This window comes from Asterias amurensis, chromosome 11 (genome assembly GCF_032118995.1).
Source record: "Asterias amurensis chromosome 11, ASM3211899v1".
In the NCBI taxonomy this organism is placed as follows: Eukaryota; Metazoa; Echinodermata; class Asteroidea; order Forcipulatida; family Asteriidae; genus Asterias; species Asterias amurensis.
Genome location: NC_092658.1, coordinates 21,852,616 through 21,877,307, shown reverse-complemented (window position 1 = coordinate 21,877,307; position 24,692 = coordinate 21,852,616). Strand labels below are relative to the sequence as shown.

Below are 24,692 nucleotides of genomic sequence, written 5' to 3'. Positions count from 1 at the left end.
CAACGCAAAATTTAACTATTCATCTTCGCAAGAACATTCGCCACTCTGTGAAAGCAACAAAACTTAGCGATTCCTAAATTTCAGCGAATGTTGTGAAGCCTCGGTATGGTGTAATCCACTGGTACTGTTGGTAAAGCTTGCGTATAAAAATATGCGTAAGATATTGGTAAGGATAGGTTTAAGGACGACCGAGAACATTATTCACCTATCAAATCGCAACTTTTAGGCGAATTTATCGCGAATTTCAAACATTAATGTTCGCCCAATGTGAGAGTAGCATTAGTTATAGTTAACAATCCCGGCGATTCTCTTTGAACCCCGTCCCCCCTTTTTATGTTGGCTCTCGTTGCACGGTCTTCTGCGTTCCAGTCAACAGGAGCGGGGGACGGGCGCCCCCCCCCCCTTCTATGTTGGCTCTCGTTGCACGGTCTTCTGCGTTCCAATCAACAGGAGTGGGGGACGGGGACAGGCAAAGTGGACAGGGGGTGGCCCCAACAATTTGGCCGGGATTGTCTGAAATATTTTTAGCGTGATTTTTTAGGGTAAAACATTACAAAATCAGGCTTTACACACACTACGCATGGGGGATGCTTATGGTCAGGGGAAGTGATCAAGATAACTAAAATATATAAAGTAAAATTGTATTCTTTATCCCGATGCAAATTTCCATCTATTAAATCCTGTTAACTAAAACAACTCTGCAATAATCATCTTCTGATTAATTTTGTGTTTAAATAAACCTGCCCAAACCTATGTTTTTAGCAAAAAATTCAAAGAAATTGACAATCATAAAGTTTGCAAAATAACTAAAATATTTAGTTTATTTTTCAAAGAAATTGCAAACAGTGTATTAAATTATTTATGTGAATATTAATTTTGTAACTTAACATTACTTCACAATTACGACATCACACAATGTTTCCATTACAACATGAAGCTGCTTCATGAACACATAGCTGTGTAGAAACAGAATACCAGGGCTTATTACACCATGGAAATAATGTCAAGAGAATTCATCAAGTAAGATCCATGGTCTAATGTTTCTATTTTGCTTATTCCTTCTTAACCAAACTAAAAGTACATTGGTAAACCTTCCGAGCTCTTAAGCCCATGATAATTTACCTTGATAAGCTGCTTTGTAAAATAAGGCCCAGGGCCCAACTTAGTTGAGCTGCCAAGCACAACAAGTTTGCTTAGCATGAAATTTCTTCCAAACTTCCACTACACGTGATTTTTCAAAACAAGCAAACAACGGCTGAATACCAGTAACAAATAAATTTCATGCTAAGCAAATTTTTGTGCTTAGCAGCTCTATGAAGTTAGGCCCAGGTGTGCTTTCTCTATATGAGTAAATCAAAGGTACATTCACAACATTGTTATAATAGTAAAACTGCTGCTGCTACATGAACAATGTGACATGTACTTAAAGGCAGTGGACACTATTGGTAATTACTTAAAATATTTATTAGCATAAAACCTAACTTGGTAACAAGTAATGGGGAGAGGTTGGTAGTATAAAATATTGTGAGAAACGGCTCCCTCCGAAGTGGAGTAGTTTTCGAGTGAGAAGTAATTTTCCACGAATTTGATTTCGAGACCTCAGATTTAGAACTTGAGGTCTCGAAATCAAGCATCTGAACGCCACAACTTCGTGTGACAAGGGTGTTTTTTCTTTCATTATTATCTCGCAACTTCGATGACCGATTGAGCTCAAAATTTCACAGGCTTGTTATTTTATGCATATGTTGAGATACAGCAAGTGAGAAGACTGGTCTTTGACAATTACCAATAGTGTCCACTGTCTTTAACTAGCTCACCAAAGAACCTTATTTCAAAAGAGCTATAGCATGGCCTGTGATATGAGTAGGGATTTAATGTGTTACCGATTCATCCATAAAAAAGTGGAATCAGTTTCTAAATTTCCTAAATGTTTAAACTAGCCGGAAATACCCTCCAAAAACTATTTTGCCCGTTTTAGAATGCTTTGTTTTGTATGCCATGCTTTGTTTTTGTAACAATGGCAATAATACTTCCCTGCTGTGTTTTGTAACAATTAGTATAAAGATATCTTTGAGTTACCATGGTAACCAACCACACAACACCATCAGGTTACTTTCTATTTGATTTGATTAAACTGATTATTTACAATTGCCAACACATTATTTTCAATTTCATACTAAACAATTTGTATTGTAGAAAACGCTACATCAGCACACAAGGGATGTGCCACCACAGCTTGGTGTTGTGACTATCCAGACTGCATGAAATGTTCAATTTATAATCCTAAAAAATGTGTTGACGTCTACTCAGGACTGTCTATCAGATACAAATGAAAATAGAGAGCCAGCACCAATGATAATTGTTACCCTGCACTGTGGTTCCAAATCTTAATCTTGATTAGAATTGGTAGCATAGTTAAATAGAAGTCACAAGGTCCAAGTAACCCTTAAGTACAATATTTGTAGAGGAACAACCCTAGAGAATTTTTAATTTTTTTTTTGAATTTTTAAATTTTTAAATTTTTAATTTTTTTTAAATTATTAAATAATATGCACTGCCATTATGAATGTTGTGTTTTAGTTGAATTTAGCCCATAATGATCAATCTTTATCATTAAGATGGCATGCTACACAATATACATAAAACTCCTCAATAAAGTCTCTGCTTTGTTTGAAACATCAGGCCATTAACTATTTGTGCATAATATACAGGGAAATAACATGAGGGTTGCTTAGCTCAGTTAGTAGAGCACTTGTGTAGTGTTTGAGAGGACATGGGTTGGAGTCTGACATCAGCAAATTTGTTTTAAGCTTGTATAATCATGAAAATCCATTAACTTATATTTCTTCACCTTTGGCAGTATTTCAGATAGAAATACATTTGTGAGTACATTTTTAAACTTCACATTTAATAATCCAAGTAAATGATCCACCCTAGCAAAGATTGTATCTGTACAGATTACAGCAACCATTGGGCTGGTCCAGATGTCTAACACCAACAGGTTATTTTTATTTTTAATATACATAATAGTTTAGTAATATGGTGCATATTCGACAAAATAACTCTCCATTCTATAACTTTGATATTACAATCCATTAAATCTTCGTTAGTTAGATATCTACTTCAATCAAAACAGTCTACAAAATCCTGATAAATACAACTGTACAGTGAAGGTTTATCATACAGTTATCTTGACTATTCCTTGGAGTGTTCCAGACGTTGAGGGTGTACCACTTCGGTTGGCTCTCTTTACTGCCCTGTATACATTGATGGAAGGGGAAAAAAAAGAATAAAACAGTGCCAACAGTGCCAGGTACATCAAGAAATACATAAGAAACCAGTGACCATTATGAGAGATCGCAAAACATTATTTCAGTTATTTTACTTCGCTTTTACTGTGCCGGCCGTGTGCTAATAAGGTGCTGTGGCAGTTTTCCTTTGGGTCAAATGCAATCCAAAATGTAGGAGTTTACACTCAAAAATCATCACTAGCTACTCTAGATTAGCATTCAGTAGGCACAAAATAACAAAATAAGTTCTGACTGAATATTGTTTTAGGGGTCTCTGCCGAAATGTCTTTTGTTTTTGGTCATACTTTTTAGTTCTTTGTTTTCTTCTTCTTATTTTCCCAAACCCTGGTTCATGACTTTTGTTATTGAATAATCTTTAAAGCGTGTGATCATGACGTCACCAGGTATTGAATTAATTAAATAACAACTTAGTTCTCTAAAAATTCAAAAGTCTTCTAAACTACATGAAATTATTTCAGATGTGTAGTTTTGTGACTTCAAAATGGTAAGACCATGTTCCAGAGAAAGGTACAGAGACCGACCAGGTCAAGATCCTCTGGGACTTTAACATTCAGACTGATCGTGTTATAGAACATAGGCGTCCGGATGTTGTAGTCTTAGATAAGACAAACAAGGTGTGTCTTCTCATTGACATAGCTGTGCCAGGAGATTAAAGGGTAACTTCTAAGGAGATGGACAAGATCCAAAAGAACCAAGACCTGGCCAGGGAACTTCGTAAGATTTGGCAGGTGAAAGTGAAAGTAGTTCCTGTGGTGGTTGGAGCGCTCGGCACCATTCCGAAAGCACTGGGGAATCATCGGGACGAAACAGGGGCAAATGTGAGAATAGATTGGTTGTGGAAGGCGGCACTGTTGGGAACAGCGAGGATCTTAAGAAAAACCCGTGCCATCTGAGGCTACGGGACGTAGCCCCACTCGAGGAGTTACTGGCACAAATGAAAATATGATCTTTCTTTTTCATGCTGTGATAAGATGAAATTAAATAATAATAATAATAATAAAGACTTGTAATGCACACAAACCACCCTGCTGGGTGTTCAAGGTGCAGTAAAACCAAAGACAAAACAAAAGAAAAACGGACACAACAAAATTAATTCTGGAAAACCTGTGACATGAGATAAGTTTTGATAATGGGGGTGATAGAACAGGTTTTCCTAGAAAGTGTCACAATGCGGGCAGGGGCGTTTTAGAGGCATTGAAGATTGTATAGCAAGAATACCTTTCCATTAAAAACATCCACAACTTTTTTTTTAATGAGAACAAACCTGACAGTTTAACTCAGCTCACCGCGACTTTGAATTGGATTTCTACCCTTGTAGCTCCAACTCTTAATGTGAGTTTCCAACTATTGCCTGCTAGTTTTGAACTTGCATGAGCCAATGACCTACCAACCTAAATTGGACAGTGAAATATTTTTGATCTGCACAATTATCTGATAGTGCCCTCTTTTTACACAATATCAGGCCATGTTTAAAAACTCCTCACTGTGTTCATATCGCTCATTTAAGCACTGCCCTGTGAATTGTCAACCAATAGGAACAACACTTAATGTCCTTTCACTCTTTTAAAATTACAATATATATGTTTCTTTATCATGGTTTATAAATGAAACAAACTGAATATAATTGAATCTTCTTTACATAACAAAAACTATCCAAAAAGCAGAGAAGAGATTTTTAAAATACCTTGGTGAATCAACTGGACTATTTGCTTTCCTTGGTGGATCTCGAACAAAGTTTCTACATGATGCCAACTTGGATTCTAAAGCCTGCAAAGATAAAGTAATGGTTACTTCATTCTAAAGCCTGCAAAGATAAAGTAATGGTTACTTCATTCTAAAGCCTGCAAAGATAAAGTAATGGTTACTTCATTCTAAAGCCTGCAAAGATAAAGTAATGGTTACTTCATTCTAAAGCCTGCAAAGATAAAGTAATGGTTACTTCATTCTAAAGCCTGCAAAGATAAAGTAATGGTTACTTCATTCTAAAGCCTGCAAAGATAAAGTAATGGTTACTTCAAAGTTCAATGGCAAAAGTAACTGAAAAGATGGTGTGTAACATAAACAGTTTGTAATTCCATCAAAACAATAATGATGTATTGAGAAAGACAAATGTCTTGCTGAGACATTCTCATTCTACTTGAATTCTGCTCTGATCTACAGGACCAATCAACAACAACCCATGTTTGGAGTTGATTTGCCAAGTCCTTCAGTTATTGCTCAAATACTGATAAGATATACAGACTTCTAGTTTTGCTATTTCCTTTGTCCCCATATTTGCCATCCTCCATTTTAACTTTGAACAACATTCTTTGTAGAACATGCTCTCTTTAGAATGCACTCTCCAATGAGGTAGCAAATATTAAAACACAAGTACACACAAAAGGGCAAGGCACAAACCAAATGGCCCTTTATTAGGTATCTCTAGCAGGGCAAACTTCATTTTACAAACATCCATGCGAGTGCAACCCCCTCACAACACCTATGTTTGGATGCCATAATCCTGTCACATAAGCTGCCTGTATCAATACCATCACCCACACAAATAAACCACCATTTTTAATCAAATTGAATGATGGTCAAGTAAACTGCCTTTTTCAATAACATTGTCTGGTCAAATAAACTATCCCTGTCAAATGCCCAAATTCAAGTCAAACAGCTAGTGTTAGTAGAGCAATGAATATTCACAAACAATAATCACAAACAGGAACTTACCCCAACTTTTCTCAGGAGATCTCCAACAAGTTCAAGAGCTGAAATTCTAGCTGTAGAAGTCAGAGGTTTATTGCCTGCATTTCCAATTGCTGCACCTAATTTAATAAGAAAGCATTTTATTATTATTATTAGTAACAGAAACAAATCTGTATGAGAGTTAAGGATTATGTGCCAAGCATAAGTTGAACAGCCAAAGAAATGTCCTCTGAACATGTGTAGAAAAATGTTTAACAAATAATAGTGAAAGAAAACTCACAAAGTCTAATGATCTTGTGATGTTGTTGTTAAAGGTATTTATTAACCCTTTAGCAACATAACGCTTGGAGGTGCCCTGCGTATTACGCCGCATAGCGCCCACACGCGCCCACGAAGTTTGACATGGTGTATTTTAAGTTCTAAACATATAATTAAAACACAGCAAACAGCCGTAGATAGAGCGCGATCTCAAGATGACAACAGTCTAAAAACAGCACAGTGTGGAACGGACCGTTTTCTCTGTGTGGACACAGCGTATAGGGGATGTTTAGTAGGTTATGTACCATGTACCATGTACCACATGCGCATGTACACAGTAATGGCAGTCTTCCCCTTGTTTTGCTAAAACATTACTTGTGTTTTTACACACGGAATACAGTGACTTGAATGGATTTTACAAAAGGTTTTAGGTACAGACGTTATCTGTGTGTAGCACATCACTTTTGTAGTTTTGGTTTCCTGTCAGACGACAGTACAGTTTGAGAAAACTTGGGTGCTCAACTTTTCACGTAAATAAACCTTCACTCCATACGCAAACAATGTTTTCAAATTTTTGTAAAGCTTGAATTTAAAAAAAACTGTGAAAATCATTTTAAAAAAAACTTAATCCTCTACAAAATAAACTCAACTTTCCGTGTTCTTTTGCACGTTAATCCGGAGGTCGTTGGTTCGAATCCCACTCTAGTCAATTCTTTGTTCAACCCCAAATATTCTCCCTGCATAAACAAGTCTTGAGTACATAACCCTACATGAAACAGCCAACCCACATAGTACATGCAGTGTGCCGACTGTGTATGTGTACTGCATGGGGCAAGTTTTTATGAATATGGATATACCGGCAGCCAATCACAGCGTACTGGCTGTTTGGACCTTGGACTCTGTATATCTCTGCATGCTGTATGTGTAGGACGGGAGTGTATTGTACATGTATATGCAGCCACGTGTGATGTCTACTCAATGTGTTCTTTAGATATGGTCCTACTTCCGGTTGACCCAAAAGTAGAGGTCATCATGGGGTCACGGTAATCAAAGTTTAATCTTCAATGCCAAGGGACTACAACTGAAAAGAAACTAAAAATTGGCTGTGTAGTTTTTGAGATATGGTCCCACTTCCGGTTGATCTGGAAGTAAAAGGTCAACATGGGGTCACGGTTAACCAACCCTAATCACCAATGCCCAAGAAGTCTATAAAGAAACAACATAACCAATTTAAGCCGGCCAGAATAAACAAAAGTATACCAAAACACTGTGAGCCGAAGGCCTGTCTATCCAAGCTTAAATGGTGACATAGGCTAAAGGCGATAACTTAAAACAAGGAATACTACATATATTTAAAGCCAAAAAAAGGTAACAATTATGACATTTCTTGACCAAAATTAGGTAACTATGAAATTTGATAAATTATATAGAGCACATTGAACATGTATACAAAGGGTTGACCTTGAGTAGCTACTAATCTATTTGGTTCGGTAAAACTCTGGAGTTGTCTGAACCATGTGTTAGACACTCAACAGTTAAGTTCCTTGATGATGACTGCAGCAATGACAAAATTCTTACAAAACCATCTACATGCACCAACCCCATTCTCCTTGTGAAGGAATAATCCAGTAAACAAACCTTTTTTCAAGCCTGGTGTGGTGTTAGTTTCTACTTCGTGTAAAACTTTAGGCTTAATTGGAGTTGTGGCCATTTTATTGTTGTCTGGCAAGTCATGCGAGCCCTTCAATGTCATCATTTTTCCTTTTACTTGCAGCTCATGAGCCATATCTGTTGAAAGGAGTAGAAATGTCTGTTTACCTTTGTAACGAACGAACGAACGAACGAACGAACGAACGAACGAACGAACGAACGAACGAACGAACGAACGAACGAACGAACGAACGAACGAACGAACGAACGAACGAACGAACGAACGAACGAACGAACGAACGAACGAACGAACGAACGAACGAACGAACGAACGAACGAACGAACGAACGAACGAACGAACGAACGAACGAACGAACGAACGAACGAACGAACGAACGAACGAACGAACGAACGAACGAACGAACGAACGAACGAACGAACGAACGAACGAACGAACGAACGAACGAACGAACGAACGAACGAACGAACGAACGAACGAACGAACGAACGAACGAACGAACGAACGAACGAACGAACGAACGAACGAACGAACGAACGAACGAACGAACGAACGAACGAACGAACGAACGAACGAACGAACGAACGAACGAACGAACGAACGAACGAACGAACGAACGAACGAACGAACGAACGAACGAACGAACGAACGAACGAACGAACAAACGAACAAACGAACAAAGTAGTCTAAAGTTCAAGGCATTTTCAACATACATCCCTTTCGGTTAGTTAGTCTCTTCAACAGTCATCAATAAAATGCTTTGAAAAGGCGTTATTTAATGGATTCTCTTGTTTATGTAGTTGACAAAAACTGAATGTCTAGTTATTATTACCTTAGTGTTGTTATTATTACAATTATGACTTGATTATGTACATGATATGTACATGAACTTGCCTCTTGCCTCATCCTTCATTCTCTGAACTGTTACTTCCAAGGTTTCTTTCTCATCAAGCTCATTTTCAAGAAATGCATTCCTTTCTATGGCCTATACAAAAAAATGGAAAGAGAAAAGTCACATACACATAGTATAATGATTACCTCAGTAAAAAAATATATAGCCATAACCAAAAATTTTGTAGGACCACAGCCAATCACAGCAAAATATTTGTTTGAATTAAAAGGACGTTCTCTGTACCTATTTGTACACTGAAGTGCATCTTTTCAAAACAGAAAAGTAAAGACTTCAGGAAAATACCAAAAAATAAAGGGTCATACACATAACATTTGTGTTACAAGTGTGACTTGTATTTTCTATTTTCCTTTGTGGAAAAATACAAAAACATGAAATGGTTGCACAGGGCTTTTAGTTAGACCAAAGATAAACAAGTAGAAAATATTCCAAAGACCTTGTTTCAATTAAATGTGTGATATTATTAATCAAACCTGATTCCTCCCCATTGGGTTTTACAAGGATGCATGCATAATGACCTGTATGTTTACTATTAATGTGACGAAACCAAAGGAGATGGTTATAGATTTGCGTCGCATCACTGGGGTCCATGACAATGAAATTTAAAGTGTGAATGAGTACAAATATCTTGGTACTGTAATTGATTGATAAACTTAACTGGAATAAATACATGCAATTAATTAATTCGGCAAGGTTATGCAACGGATGTTTTTCCTTTAACAGCTGAAGTAGTTCAATGTTGACAGAACAGTTTTAAATTTATTTTATCAATCTGTAATATAAAGAATTGTTACTTTTAATATAGTCAGTGTGTATGCTTCACTTGCAAAGAAAAGTAGGGAACGGTTTGAGCGCGTCCATGTAAGGGCCCAACGCTCTGTAGGCCTCACCCTGCCAACATATGACGTCTTTTTTGAACGTGCAATATCTAAGGTTCATATGATGTTATCAGATCCAACACACCCCCTTTATAATAAATTTGTTTTAAATAGATCTGGTCTTAGACTTTGTGTTCCCCATACGAACCCTACTCGATAACTCGATACCGGCAATCCTTTGTCCCCAACTCCATTCATTTATTTAACACATCAGTTGTACCTAAATAAGGGGTAACTAACTACTTGCAGGTTTGTACACAGCCGGTTTTCTCATTCACTTGAATACTTTGTAAATTTGCTGGAATTTATTAGGTGGATGTTTTATATATTTCAGGTGTGTATATTTCTGTCCTTTTAATCTGTGTCACGTTGTAATAACTGATTTTAACCAAAAAAATGTTTTATTCTTACGTGCCAGTGGAAACTTACTTTCTGGATACTTACATACTTGATGCATACGTACACTTCAATGTACATACATTGCGTGACCTTACGAGTCTGCATGTGATCTGAATTTGTCATCGGCCAATGTTTTTTACTGAGAGTTCTCCTATTTCCAAAGATGAGATTGTATGAAAACAAAAAATCCTGATAAATTATTAACAATTTCCTCTGGTAAAAGAACAGTACTGCTAAATTTTACTCACCAGATTTAATTTTGATTCGAAGTCTTCTAATGACGTCACCGTAGTTCTATCACAAAAACACAAATAAATTTGACATTAAATGTTTGTGTTGTGTCCTAGGGTCTCACATACAGTTCACAGTTATATTTTGCAATGATTATTATGACCATGATCCATATCCAGATCTGGTTTGGACCCTGAATTTAAGGCAGACTAGGACTAAACTTGGGCAGCTAGTGAAACTTACTTCTTGAGTAGACACATGACAAAGAACTGTCACTACTCAACAAATCGTGACTTATAATTTATTAATCGCACACAAAAAAGTGTACACTACACATGTGGACGCAATATCAAGTTTTGCAAAAATTAATGTCCTGGATTCAATACTTGGAATGACTGGAATCTTACTTGTTTTAAAGGACACTATTGGTAATTGTCAAAGACCACTCTTCTCACTTGGTGTATCTCAACAAAATAACCAACCTGTGAAAATTTGAGCTCAATTGGTCGTCGAAGTTGCGAGATAATAACGAAAGAAAAAACACCCTTGTCACACGAATTGTGTGCTTTCAGATGTTTGATTTTGAAACCTCATAATCTAAATCTGAGGTCCCGAAAATGACTTCTTTCTCGAAAACTATGTTACTTCAGAGGGAGCCGTTTCTCACAATGTTTTATACTGTCAACAGCTCACCAATACTCATTACCAAGTAAGGTTTTATGCCAATAACTATTTTGAGTAATAACCAATAGTGTCCACTGCCTGTAAAAAAAGTCTGGCATGAACTGAGCTTAATGGAAAGTTTGCATTTCTAGCCATACATGAAGGATGTTTTCACTTTTGTCCATGTGCAGGCCTGATACTTCACGGAGGCAACGGAGGCGATTGCCTCCGTTGCCCCTTGTCATTGCCTTGGTGCCCTTGAAATGCTCCAGTAGAAATTTACAATTTCCTCATAGGGTGCCCTTTGCCAAAGAGAAAATGCCTTGGTGCCCTTGCCCTTTCAAAAACGAAGCATACAGCCCTGCATGTGATTTGTACACAAATAACAATTCTTTTTAAAAAAGGATGTCAAAATGATGTAAAAATAAGTTGATGTCAAAAATGTAATCTAAAATCTCTAACTATTGAATAACTGAAAACTGACATACACAGTGAAGGATCATGTCCAAATTAAACATTCCTGTTCCTATAACTTTGCTAAATAAACAAAGCATTTTAAAGCTTATTACATTTAACAATCACTTCATGACCTGGGATTTGATACATGAATAGACATCTGACACAACAGCACCAAGTTTAGCCCCTGGGTGAGCAAAAACAAAGGACCAGCCCAGGGGCTAGCTTTCCTCCTGTTACTAGGGGCTTTTCCCAAATTACACAATACAGTACTGTTTTTAAAGACAACAGAGATTATCTTTAATTCCCTCTTACAAGCTTGTATACGCCTGCAACAGTGGACCTCCTATTGCCACTCTTTTGTTTGTACTCTAACTTTTTGGCTCCTTATTGGTTTTGTACTCATTTTCCAACTGTTGACTCTATTGTCCTCTTTTGTTATAGGTCCCCGGTTTGAATGTGTATACCTACATGTACTCTCTCTTTCTGACTTTTTCCCTCTCTGTATTTATTTAATTATACAATTCCAAAGTGCACCTGCGATGCCAGTCAATCATTCATATATGTTAATATTGTCATTAATACCAGGGATGAGATTCTGAAAAATTGAAAAAAATTGAAACTTGTCAAGTGGCGAGAAGTGAACATGTGCACGTCAGCTATATTCCTCTTAACTATTTTTTTTTTTTTTAAATCGCTGGCCGGACCAGTCGAACAAATTTTGGGTGGTCTGCAAGGTTTTTCACTAGCGAAGATGTACGAAGACGATAAATAGTCTGGTCGGGTGTTATAAAACAAATATTGACTGCCATTTTCCCTCGGCTGCGCCTTAGAAAAATAGAACGCTCTGGAGATCACCTCGGGAGTCGTAGTTTTAACCATAGCACTCGAAACAGTCAATATTTGTATACAATTTTCCGAAACGTAAAAATAAAAAGGAAAACAAATTTATTGTTTTGCATTTTTTTAAAATCTTATCCCCTAATTTCTGCCCTTGATAATGCTTTTTTATCAACAACCTTTTTTATTTGTCCGTGATTTGAGGTGTGGTTGTATAAAAAATACGCATCGAGAGCGATGTGTTTAGAAGCACAAGGTTATTATTTAGCATAGGATATGAGATTAAGATTATACCCCACAGGCAGTGGGTCTCCATTGGCAGTATTTTGAACTTTTAAAGCACTCACCTTTTTGTCCTTTCTAGATCATCATTATGCTGCTCTAATTCCCGGATATACTTGGAAAGTTCATCACGAATTGCTTTGATTTGTGCTAACTCATCTTGGAGCTCATTTATCTGTCGTAGATATTCGTTTTGTGAATGTTCCAGTTTTTCCTGTTAAGCAAAAAGACTATACATAAATGGCACCAAAAACACAAGTACATGGAGAGAAATTTTGAGAAAATAGAATTAGCTGTTGCAAACTGCTTACCAACCAAAAGGACCTTCGCCTGTATAAATGCAAAAAATAGGCAATCATGACAATGGGCTAATGTTTCACCCATATGTAGCAGACTCTTTATGAAAGGCTAAATGTCAACACAACACACACGTTACACAAGTGTGTACATTAAATAGAGGTATAAACCTAAGACTTCACCCATTGATCATAATGGTAAGACGCGACTATGTTTTGGGGTCATTCCGTGTCAAATCACCCAATGGGTTAAACCCTTCCCTCTTCAAATTTGCTCAAATTTGGTTTATGGGGTAATCGTGGCTCAACAAGCTAAAATTTCAAATTTCAGCTCCATCCGATAAACGGTTTTCGCGCTACGGCATGCTCTTTCTTGTTGATTTCGGTCGACATGCGCCTGACCTCCGACATTCAAACGACCGTAATTCCGTTTATCGGATGGAGCTGAAATTTAAAATTTGAGCTTGTTGAGCCACGATTACCCCATAAACCAAATATGAGCAAATTTGAAGAGGGTAGGGTTTAAAATTGCCTTTTTTTTGGGTGATTTGACACGGAATGACCCTTTTACACTGTAAACGTTGTTAACATTCTTACAATACAAAGCTCAAATGGAACCAATTAGAAAAAACTATCAATACCTTCAGTGCATCTGTTTCAACCTGTAGTCTTTCCTTGGCAACTGTTAACTCTTTGACCTTGTTTTCTGCAGTTTCCAGTTGGGTTTCTAGCTCCGCTTCTAATTCTTGACTGCTGATTTGAAATTCATCTAATTCTTCTTTAGACTCTTCCCAGCTGAAAATAACACAAAATTGGAATATTAATAAGCTGCCATTGCTCGATGACAGACAGTGATATCAATCATGGAGGAATAAATTAGAAGGAGATCATGCCAGCTTTATTATCTTAAGCCCAATTAGCACCTTCCCAAGCCTGCACAAAGTTCCATTGGGTCTCCCCAGCGCTCACCGGTTTTACGACCGCGCTAATCCCCTTGTGCTGATCTCCTCTGCCACTTGCAAATTTTGCACACGTCACTTAATTTACCCTTTTCATTGGAGTTGCTGAACTACCAACAAATAAACAAGGGGTTATCGCATGCGCACTACAGTTTGAGGGGGGTGGTGTATGCGCACTGGGTCGTACAATGAACGGAGAAAAAAAACGACCGTTTCGATGTTTTGATTGTCAAAATCGGCCCACTGGAAGGTGAGTTTTCAACCTTTTAAAGGCACCTGGAAATAGGATTTTTTTTTCTTTTAAACATAAGAGTATATGTTTAATAACAATAAAACAATTTTTTGAGTAATTGTTTGTCACGATTTATATGTTAAAAAAATTAATTAAGTGCTTGGGGGGGTTGACTCTGCCTACCCCTTTTGTGACGTAGGAAAAGGAAGACTTTGCCTCGATGCGTTGATAAACACACGTGCAAAAGTACATGTAATTCTAAGACGCTGCGAAAAAGGGTTTTTATCTGGCATTTTTCCGGCAATGCCGACCAGGTGTATTGCTGCTGGATGCAGCAAAACAACTAAAGATGGGGTCAGTCTTCATCTATGTCCTGCAGATCCCAAGTATAGGCGGTTGTGGGCTGCGAAAGTCAGATTAACTTGAGCAAAGTGGTCCGGTCCGACGTCTGTTTCAGCGCTATGCAGCGAACACTTCGAGCCGTCGTGCTTCGAATCCGGGATACACCACTCATTTGACATGACTAGAAGAGCCATTCTTAAACACGACGCCTTCCCAACAATTTTTCCAGCTAGTGGGAAATCGAAGAAGGTATCTGAAAGACGTGACGAACCCAGAGGAGCATTTGCTAAACGTGAAAAAATGTGCGTAAGTTTGAACTTTGAGGGTATGTTTTTAGCTTTTGCCAAGTGACACGATTTTTTTTTTGGTACCACATGCGATTCACTGGCGTGCAGGTCATATGTGACCGTCCGCACATTATACAGCAGCCACAGTGCGTGCGTGCAGTCTGCTCCGTGGCCGTATTTCTATAATAATACGTAGGGCAGACCCACATCTTACAACCCATTTGGTCACTAAAAAGTCGCATAGTTAAATAAAAATAGCAGCAATAGCTTTTGTAAAAACCACTAGGCATTCAACATGTTCAAGTTTCAATGTACGTATGTGTGTAAAATCGTGTCTAAATTTGTTTTGATGTGCCATGTTCCCAGACGTAATGTACGGGGGCCTGACTACAAATTTTCTCTTCAAATGTCGCGCCTTGAATTACGTCACGAACAGCGCCCTCTCGGGTCGGGACCTACTCGTAAATTTGTAAATACAATCAAAACTAATTGTTAAACCTTAGTTAACTTTTTATTCACATTCCTCTCGTAAAAACACATATTTTAGTGACAAAAGCTTTATTTAAAAAAAATACCACTTCCAGGTGACTTTAAAGTTTTTTTGTATAATAATACCCTCAAAAAGTGATGTTTTCAGTGTATTTTGGTGCGTTTCCGAAATTTCCCAAGGCCAAATAAAGGTGCATTTTGAAGAGGAGATGTTCCTCTTTATTTTGGATCAAATAAAGAGCGTGTGCAATAGTGTGCAAAATAAATTTATACCACTTGAAATGTCTGATTTATTGCTGTGAGTACCCGATTTACGGGCAGACTGAAGCATTCCAAGGCTGATTGTCACGGCTGAAAAATGTTCTCTTATTAAATGAATTAGGCTCAGGCCAAGTGAGATAGTATAAATATTAATATGAGAACTAGTTTTCATTTTAATTAACACTTTTTAACAAAGTTTTTACATTTTCCTCCTAGTCCTTGGGCACTGTTTAGCCACTTTTGTTAGCTATTTCAAAATCGATGTAAACAATTTATTCTCGTCTAATTTTTGTATTTCTTTACTGTTAGCTTTCCTTGGGTAAGGTCTGCTGCACACAAGCTATTTTCCCTTTAGATAATATGTAACATTTGAACAACTACTCATAACACTTTATCCCTTCTTTGAACACAGTCGACAAGTCCTTCGTAGAGCTGACCAAACTGCTGTTTAGTGTAAGATGACGGAGCGGAGATCATCTTTAGCGAGAGGCTCAATCAAGATCCGCTTGAACAATATTTTAGCAAGCAGAGAGGAGAGGGGCCGGTGGACAGTGATAACGCTCCAGTTTCACAGTATGGCCACAGCATGGATTTAAGGCAGAATATAAAATTAAAGCTAGCGAGCCATAATAAGTGAAAAGGAAAAGACATTACTTCAATTAATATCCGAAATACTTTATTGTAACATTGTATTCTCAAAGAATCTACTAAGATGACTTTACGTACATTTTTATTGTTACATGCATTGAACATCTCAAGTTATCTTTGTGTTCCTCTGTTTTGCTGTCCTTTTATGACAACTTTCCTGTTAGACGAGATTTGTTCATAAAAATAACTCTATTTAACAAGATTTATTCATAAAAATAACTCTATCTAATGAAACTCTGGACTTGTTTTTCTGCACATCCTATTCCTTTTATTTCAAACTAAAAAAAAACACATAAAAACCTCTATGATTAAATAGTGCAAACAAAAAACTGTTTTATTTTTAGGCTTGTATGCATGGATTGGTTGATTGATGAAAACGATAAAGACATTTTAAATATAAAGCACTCAAATAATTCTGCCCCTGTAAATTTCTGTTCCAGAATGATATGTAGTCCCTTAGGCATTTTTAATATTAAACTTTATTGCCCTTACAAATAATCTATACAAGAATACAGTCACGCCATCAGTGAACAACTGTAATAATTGATTGGATAAATTGGACATGTAGCACCTCGCACATTAAAACCAGTCTAAGGCTCAATAATGTATTGAGTGCAGTTTCTTTATAAAATTATTTGCCTTAAAGGCACTGGACACTTTTGGTAATTGTCAAAAGTCTTCTCACTTGGTGTATCTCAATACATGCAACAAAAAAAACCCTGTGAAAATTTGAACTCAACTGGTCATTGAAGTTGCGAGATAATAACGGAAGATTAAACACCCTTGTCACACGAAGTTGTGTGCTTTTAGATGCTTGATTTCGAGACCTCAAAATCTAATTCTGAGGTATCAAAATCAAATGTTTTAGTGGAATATTACTTCTTTTTCGAAAACGACGTTTCTTCAGAGGTAGCCGTTTCTCACAATGTTTTTTGCTATCTAATCCAGTTTCATAACAAATAACAATTTTTGGCATTGGCGATGGCATCCTCTTGGGTAAACTTCGCTGCTGGACGATCAGAGGCTGTAAGGTTATAATTATAGAAACAAAAACAGAATTAGCTGTTGTACACTGCTTGTGTAAAATTAAAAATATTAGGAAATTGCCTGAAGTAGCCTTATGTTTTGACAGTAGCAAAGTCTTTCACAAAAGCTTTAAAAAAGGAGAAGCCTTTTGAGGAAGACTCGGCTAGGATCAAACTTGAGGCCCTGGACTATTTTTTGGGGGCGGGAATACAAAATCTGTCTGATTTGTTTTTATATTTTGTTTTTAAAAACGTGCTACGATATATACTTTTTAGGTTTGTTAAAGAAGTTTTTTTTTTTTAAGAAATCAAATTTTACATGCACTGTGGTACACCTACCATTTTTCCTGTCTTTCTTGACGACGAACAGCAGTACTGAGTAGATTTGGTCTTTCCTTTGGCAACGCTGGAAGTTGTAGGATGTGAATTGGATACTGGGTCCATTTTCAGCACCTATTAATTAAAACAGTGTCATACCTAAATTATAAGCTGAATGGAATTTAAGTCCATCGGGCAATCAAACCTTTAAAAATATGTACTAGGGGTCCCCACATTAATAAGGCTATAATTTACACAAATCATAATTAATGGAGTTAAAAACAAAACACCATTCAGTTCACACAATTGCAACCACTGACGTCTGGCAGACGACACATCCTTCAATGGTTACACAAAATTTGGCAAGGCATGGCAACGAACAGTAAAACAGGACAACAGAAACGTTGATACGTTATAACATAACGGCAGGCAATAGCAAAATGGTTTAAAAAATAAAATCCCCCAAAATTGCCTTTTCTTTTTCTATATAAGAAGATTTAAATTGTCTCTGAAATGCAGAGGAAACATGACAAATAAATAATGTAAAATAATGCAAATATAGTAAGAGAAAGGGGAGGCTTAACAACCTACCATTTTCAGCATTGGAGTTTTGTCGTTTGGTAAAGCAACGACCACAAAACCATGAACTGCTGCGAGCTGGAATTCTTCGGCGTCAAAATCCATCGCATTTGTAGTGGCACTGGCAGGCATTCATTGATTTGAATTCGTTTCTGGACGTCCACACATGTAGAAATTTCTTACATTTTCACCAGCCTCAGCCTCGAATTTCCAAACCAAAGCCTTCAAGATCATTTTGATCAAATTCCTCCTCTGAAAAATAGCTAAAAACGCTAAATTCTGAACCACAAACTGTTCGTGAGCGGCCATTTTGTACAGTGATTGTTAAGGCCGAGTTATAGTCGGTCCCGCGATGGTCAGGCGTTGGAAATCTTGATGCGCAATCATAAAAAGACACCGTTTTTAAGGCCTCAGTCTTAGGATTGCGCGCAAGATTTCCGTCGTGCGACCAACTATAAACCGGCCTTTAAACGGATTCCGGCCACAGCAACACAAATGATGACGAATTTCAGTACCCACAATGTATTGCGCTTGGCTGGATGATCGTGTTAATCGGATTAGCGCTTGCTGGGGATTGTTTACTGAGCAATTATCACCCGCTCGCTTTATGACTTTGGCAGAGGAGATAAACCTTTGATGTTAAGGTTGTTGTACATGTATCAATTAAAGGGTGGCTGCAGTGTTTTTTAATTCATTTAAACGATTAAACATGACTTTTTAAACCTTAAATATTTTTTTATATTTTTTTATTAAATGCGCAAGTATTTTAAAAATGGTTTTCAAGAGATTAGGGGAACCAACCCCGCCCCTAAAAGGGAGCCTTCATTTGCATAAACGTGACGTCATGTCGGTAACCCGAGTGGTCGGGCCCCCTGGCTGTGTGCATATAGAGACCTGTGCACTGTGTGGCCTGGTACCTAGGCGCGTGTAGTTAGGGACCAGACTCTTTTTGCCGACGATAATGTTTAAATTCCCGACGTGACATCGATGGTAGGGGGGCGGTAACAATCCACAAAAGGGGGGGCATGACTTATTCCCTAACTACACAAGTCAGATACAGGCGTATGTCGGGAATAAACAAAACACATTTTATTCATGTTCAATACATATATCAGAAATAAATGACAGCAAAATTAACTGTTTTATTTGAATTCACTGCGGCATCCCTTTAAACATAAATAAAAGCACCATCCCCTTAAAAACCAAAAACTCGGCCTTAAAATTGTCCTTAGATTGGCTGCTGCAAACTAAAAAGGTGGCTTTTATAGATTGCTCAAAATTTATAATACACCTAAACAATGCTTTTAAAGAGTTATGGTACCGTTTGTATCTAGAGCAAATTGTTGTTCATGACATGAGTCCTACTCACTGTGAATGAAGATGTGACTTGTAAATGATTTGCCTTACAAGCTGCAGCTCATTAGTCGTCAAGTCTTTGGAGAAAAAAAGGGAAAACCACTTACAATATTTTCAGGAGAGTCGCGTAAATCCCAACTCATTTCTAAAAAAACTACAGCCAGTAATATTTTAAGGGAAGTTTTTTGCCATCATTATCTTCTCCACATGTAATTAGTTTCATGTAAGTCTGTGGACATTTGTGTTTTGTCTCGTACAAAAAGTACCGGTACCCAAACTCTTTAATGTACATTTCTTTCAACCAATTTAATTGTTTATACTGACACCAATGAGCAAGTTTGATCAGGGTACAATCATCGACTAGTGGTTAGTTCGTGACGTACGAAGCGCATGCGCGCTGAAATAAAAGTGAGAATGACTCTAGTTGTTTTCTAGCGACCGTATGTGAAAAAGATGACCGTGAACCATAGACATGATAGAGCTATGCCGTGAACACCATAGACATGATAGAGCTATGCCGTGAACACATAAAAAGTTGATACTTTAAGAATAACTGGTCCTCTCTGCCTGCTGCACACTGTGATATGACAAATTACTATTGGTAACCAATGATGCGACCAACCTCGACCAGCCTTGAGTGGATGGTCGCAAATAGTCAACTAGACTGGTCCAACTATCGTTGACTATAGTACTGGGTGAATAGTGAAATTTGGTATTCGGTTAACGCGGGCCAACTATCAGAAATTAATTGGATATTCAAATATTTTTTCCCGTCGCTAGAGCACGCTGTTCGTTTATGAATGAGATCTTATGGGCGGATTGATATTAGTTTTAGACAGTGTCACTTGTTTCATTCATAAAAATAACCGGATTTAATTTAAAGATGGCGATTTGCTTTTTCTTTTGATGGTGATTGACTGTACGTGAAGGAAAACTTTTGTTATCTGTGAACAAATTACGTCAGAAATGTCATTGTTTTAACTCTTCATGGAGTGAGCATAGTTAAATACTTAATTTATGCTGTTTTATGCTGTCTTAATACAAGTTTCATTTCATAAGGATCCAGACAAAACATTCCTATCAGTTGTCGCCCCGAGGATCGCAGGTAATAGGAATATCCGGTTACTTGGTTGTAATTACAGGACTATCCGGCTTATAAATAGGTATTCGCACCCCCTTGCGGATATCCGGTTAAGAAAAAGAAAAAAAGGCATACAAGGTTACGGATAAGAAAACTTATTCGCCATTAACCGGATATTCGAACTATTCGCCCAGGCCTAACTCTGATAGACATCTGACTTGCTTGTTAACACTTTCTTCCATTGATGATGTACGTACTTTATGTTGTAAAAGTGTTAGGTGCAATCTTTGATGGCCCCCCCCCCTTTTTTGGGGGGGCGCAAGCTGCAATTTTGTTATGGCGCAAACTTTCTTTACCTCTTGCTTGTTTTTTGCACACACGATCGGCTTGCGCAAGTCATAAAAATGTAATTTCAAAAATTTCGCCCAACATAATGCCAGTTGCAGCGCCAGACATATATCGTTGTGCGTACCCGAACTGACCTAATTCATGCGCAGGCTTTCTTGCTTTTGGGAGTGAAATTTGCATGCAGCAAAATGCGCATGCAAACGAAGTTTGCGCGCTACATTTCGTCAAGCTCCTCGACATGAATTCGTACGGCATAAAATCACCCAAGGGTGCCATGTAATGTACGCTTGCTTGCCCAGTTCCTGGACACCGCCATTAGAACTTTAGTTTCGGTCTTTATTAATGAAGAACCCTTTTAAACTCTAAAGGATTCGTTTTGAAAAAGCGTGATGAGAAGTTCTGCGCTTTGTATAAATTGCTCGCTGACTATTTTCCATCTGCTTAGTGTTTGGTTGACGCAAGTTGACAGCGATTTGGCTGCAAATAGTAGGCTGCCAGTGATCAGTGCAAGAAAGTGTTAACACGGAAGTTTGTGCACGACATGGGATCGGAAAACGTCAATTTCAATTTTCTTTTCACAATTTTAACTAATGCGAGCTTAGATTTCCAACTACAAGGAACATGTAGGAACAAGGAACAAAGTTCAGGTAGAAATATTTTTTCGCAATGGTACGGGACCTTTATACCCTGGACTCCGTCACGTTGCCTGCAACGGAGAGGAGTCCAACCTGGGCTACCTACTGGGAGTACTGTAGTCTGTACTGTTTGCCTGTACTGTCTGTACTGCTGTAGCCCTACCTTAACGTACTTTTCCTCAGCTTAACTGCAAGAGTGGGGCTACATGATCATGTTACCATGTAGCCACACTTCTATCCTTGGCCACACAAGTGGGGCTAGTTACCATGTATTGGTTGTAGGCATGGATGGAGGTATTCTGTACCTCCTACCTACTTTTAGAAACTATAAGGCTCCCCTGTGAGCTTTATAGGGGTCTCATATTTAGGGCCTCCTTAACGCTATACGTTTTTCAAATCAGCGTTGATGGGTGAAAGTTTTACGATCGTTAGCAAGCCAGAACTGAAGTTTCCTGTGTACTGTACACCTAAGCTTTCCCCACCCTACTCAATATACATTCATAATGCTTGTATTTCCTTTTTGTTGAGTGAAATTAACAAACATCGTCAAAAAATACAATTTTCTGCTCGGTGCTCACTGTTTCACTAATTTCACCCAACAAAAAGGAAATACAAGCATTATGAATGTATATTGAGTAGGGTGGGGAAAGCTTTAGATGTACAGTACACAGGAAACTTCAGTTCTGGCTGGCTAACGAAATGGTCGTAAAACTTTCACCCATCAATGCTGATTTGAAAAACGTATAGCGTTACAGGAGGCCCTAACTATGAGACCCCTTATAACAAGGCTCACAGGGAAGCCTTATAGTTTCTAGAAGTACCTCCTACCTACCTAGACCATGATGATGATGATGATGATGATGATAGCATGACGATGTCATTTTGTATGCTACAGTCTTTAGTCAATATAAAGACTTACCACAGTTCACCATGTATTGTATCCTCCGATACCCCAAATCTGCGCGTTACAAATAATCCCACAAGCACCTTTCCCGCTGCGTAACTTTTTGTTTACAATACGCAATGACATAATTTTTTGATTTTATGAAACTATACAACATAATCTTCAATCTCCTGCAAAGATGGGACAAATCGTAGCGTTTCTGGTTGATATTTTAGATAATCTATAATTTTACTAGAAAATCTTACCTTTAGACTAAACAAAAAATATGCCTAGCTAAAATGGTTGATAACACTTAAAACACCCTGCCCTGAAAGTTCTTTGCGTTTGTTGTCTGCCATACTTCACTACTTCAATTACAAGATCACATGATTTTTACATGACAACAGAGGGGATAAAAAAAACTGTGAAAGATTGAAGTGGACGTGTGCCTTATAGGCAAATTTCCAGAAATTACGATTTGATTGTAAATTGCACGTGGGTTAAAAAAACACCCCAAAAACATCAGAAGCCTTATTGATAAAAAATACGCTCTTTTATTATTCATAATTTGTTATAATACAATTAACTGTGAAAAAACAGCATTTTAGTGTTGTATAGCTTAGTTTTGTAAACTGATGGCTTCACCACAGACTGGCCGGGTGTAAGATGGGGGTTCAGCTAGCCTGTTGTAGAAACCTAACAATTGATAGGGTAAATAGTTATAACTGGCAGTTTTGGCCTTCTAGTTTCCCCGCTGCACGGACTCGAGTGCTTAGAAGAAAAGGCGGCATAGAAAGGGTCCCCGTATTGACGTTTCAAAAAAAGTGCGTGAATTTATGTGACGCAAAACGTATGCCGACAAATTTGGGTCGTTTGCATACGAGGACCTCCATTGTGCTTCGATGGCGTTCTACGGGCTTGAAATTCTCCTCTCAGGTGGGCTATGACATCGGACAAATAAAAATAAAGCTCAAAGTTGTTCTTGGTTCTGTTAATTAATCTGAAATTCTATCTCAAGTCTTCAGTGCGTGAAAATAGGGTACACGAGGATACACACTCAACTCACTTTTTTCTGTAATCGTCACACAAGTTTTTCCAGTACACCATCTCTTCTTCGGTATTTTTGAACGACAATGGTTGAGCCTTTCCAGCCATGATTCAAATAACTTACTATAAATGGTTGACAATAGATATAACAGTTATTGACACACGGCCGATGATGACACTGACAAGTGACAGTAGCGGACGGCAGTGGGTTGATCTTCCTGCTCTTGGGAATCTACTCAGGTCTGTCTCGTACACAAACGTAGACATGAATGACACAGATCGCCGTATTTTGTTGAACTGCTGCAAGAACGACAGTCTAGTCTTGGACTGAGACGTTGTTGTGTGTGTTTTATAACTTGAACGAATACCCAACTAATACCAACTGAACGTTGCGTGTTGTGTATTACGTTTAGGATTGCAATAATACGAACGTCTTGATCTAAGACTAGAATTAGAATGCAAACGCAACCCGTTTAACGAAGACAAGATGGCTGCCCATTTTGAGGTCATCTCGTAACCCAAATAAACTCGTACCCAAGTCATATCGTACCACGAATCAAATCATGTAAATTTTGGTATTGTCATTTTCACAATAACTTTTGTTGTTGTGTTTGAATATTTTAGTGATGGGAGACAGGGACGAAGTTAAAAAGTATGTTTTCTTCAAAATATTTTTTGAATAGGTCTTTAAGTGAAAAAAACAACAAAAAGGGAAATATTTTAGTTGACCTTAGTTGAATTTAAATTATTACCAAAGTGTGCAGGCGAAAACCATCTTTAAATCAATAGATACTATATTATTGCGACAGTCGTGTATGTATATTTATTGATTAAAAAAAAGAAAGTTTTCATCCACACTTTTGGTGGAGTCATATAGGTTAGCATGGAGGAAAAATTTGATTTAATTTGTCTACATGGTAGAAACATGGTGTTATATAAAGCGGCATCCATTTTGATTGTGTATTTCCCACAACAATAGAAATTTAGAATCATCCCATCACTCCATGGATGGGTGTCCCTATTTGGTCATGGGAGAAAGGAACTCCCGCCGCCCACACTAAATATGCAAACCTTAGTCTCATTCAACAGTCCAACGGAGTATAATTATGGGGGTGGGTGGGGGTGGACCAGGAACCGATTTCACAACTTGGGGGCGCACTGACTCGTCACACTGCCATTGTCACAATACAATCACAATACAATCACGGTGATACTGACAATTTGTCTCGGGTGGACTTAATTGCTTTGTGAATCGCCTTGGATGAAGCGTTAAACTCGCTAAAGAAAGTCACGCTACCAGCCCAAATTACCTAGGCCGCCC

At 37.8% G+C, this 24,692-nt stretch overlaps 2 protein-coding genes across 2 annotated transcripts; both read right to left on the bottom strand.

The window, feature by feature from the left end:
• Positions 1-794: 794 nt before the first annotated feature.
• On the bottom strand, positions 795-23,811 carry LOC139944548 (nuclear distribution protein nudE-like 1). Its single transcript, XM_071941595.1, has 9 exons — positions 23,391-23,811; positions 13,523-13,676; positions 12,651-12,799; positions 10,362-10,407; positions 8,821-8,911; positions 7,896-8,045; positions 6,024-6,118; positions 4,996-5,078; positions 795-3,257 (listed from the first exon to the last, which is right to left on the bottom strand). The coding sequence occupies exons 1-9, from the start codon at positions 23,477-23,479 to the stop codon at positions 3,179-3,181; spliced, it is 936 nt and encodes a 311-aa protein (XP_071797696.1). The 5' UTR covers positions 23,480-23,811; the 3' UTR covers positions 795-3,178.
• Positions 16,847-18,201, bottom strand: LOC139943653 (uncharacterized). The gene is made up of 3 exons (XM_071940384.1): positions 18,034-18,201; positions 17,464-17,577; positions 16,847-17,123 (listed from the first exon to the last, which is right to left on the bottom strand). The coding sequence occupies exons 1-3, from the start codon at positions 18,151-18,153 to the stop codon at positions 16,935-16,937; spliced, it is 423 nt and encodes a 140-aa protein (XP_071796485.1). The 5' UTR covers positions 18,154-18,201; the 3' UTR covers positions 16,847-16,934.
• Positions 23,812-24,692: the final 881 nt, after the last annotated feature.

Bases quoted from the DNA above. Each gene is read 5' to 3' on its own strand.
- LOC139943653 (XM_071940384.1), bottom strand. From the start codon at position 18,153: ATGCCTGCCAGTGCCACTACAAATGCGATGGATTTTGACGCCGAAGAA. The intron at 17,578-18,033 runs GTAGGTTGTTAA...TTTAATTAATAG, and splicing joins AAACTCCAATGCTGAAAATG to GTGCTGAAAATGGACCCAGT. The intron at 17,124-17,463 runs GTAGGTGTACCA...ATAACCTTACAG, and splicing joins CAAGAAAGACAGGAAAAATG to CCTCTGATCGTCCAGCAGCG.
- LOC139944548 (XM_071941595.1), bottom strand. From the start codon at position 23,479: ATGGCTGGAAAGGCTCAACCATTGTCGTTCAAAAATACCGAAGAAGAG. The intron at 10,408-12,650 runs GTGAGTGCTTTA...TTTTTGTGATAG, and splicing joins GATCTAGAAAGGACAAAAAG to AACTACGGTGACGTCATTAG. The intron at 8,912-10,361 runs GTGAGTAAAATT...TTTTTTGTATAG, and splicing joins TCGAATCAAAATTAAATCTG to GCCATAGAAAGGAATGCATT.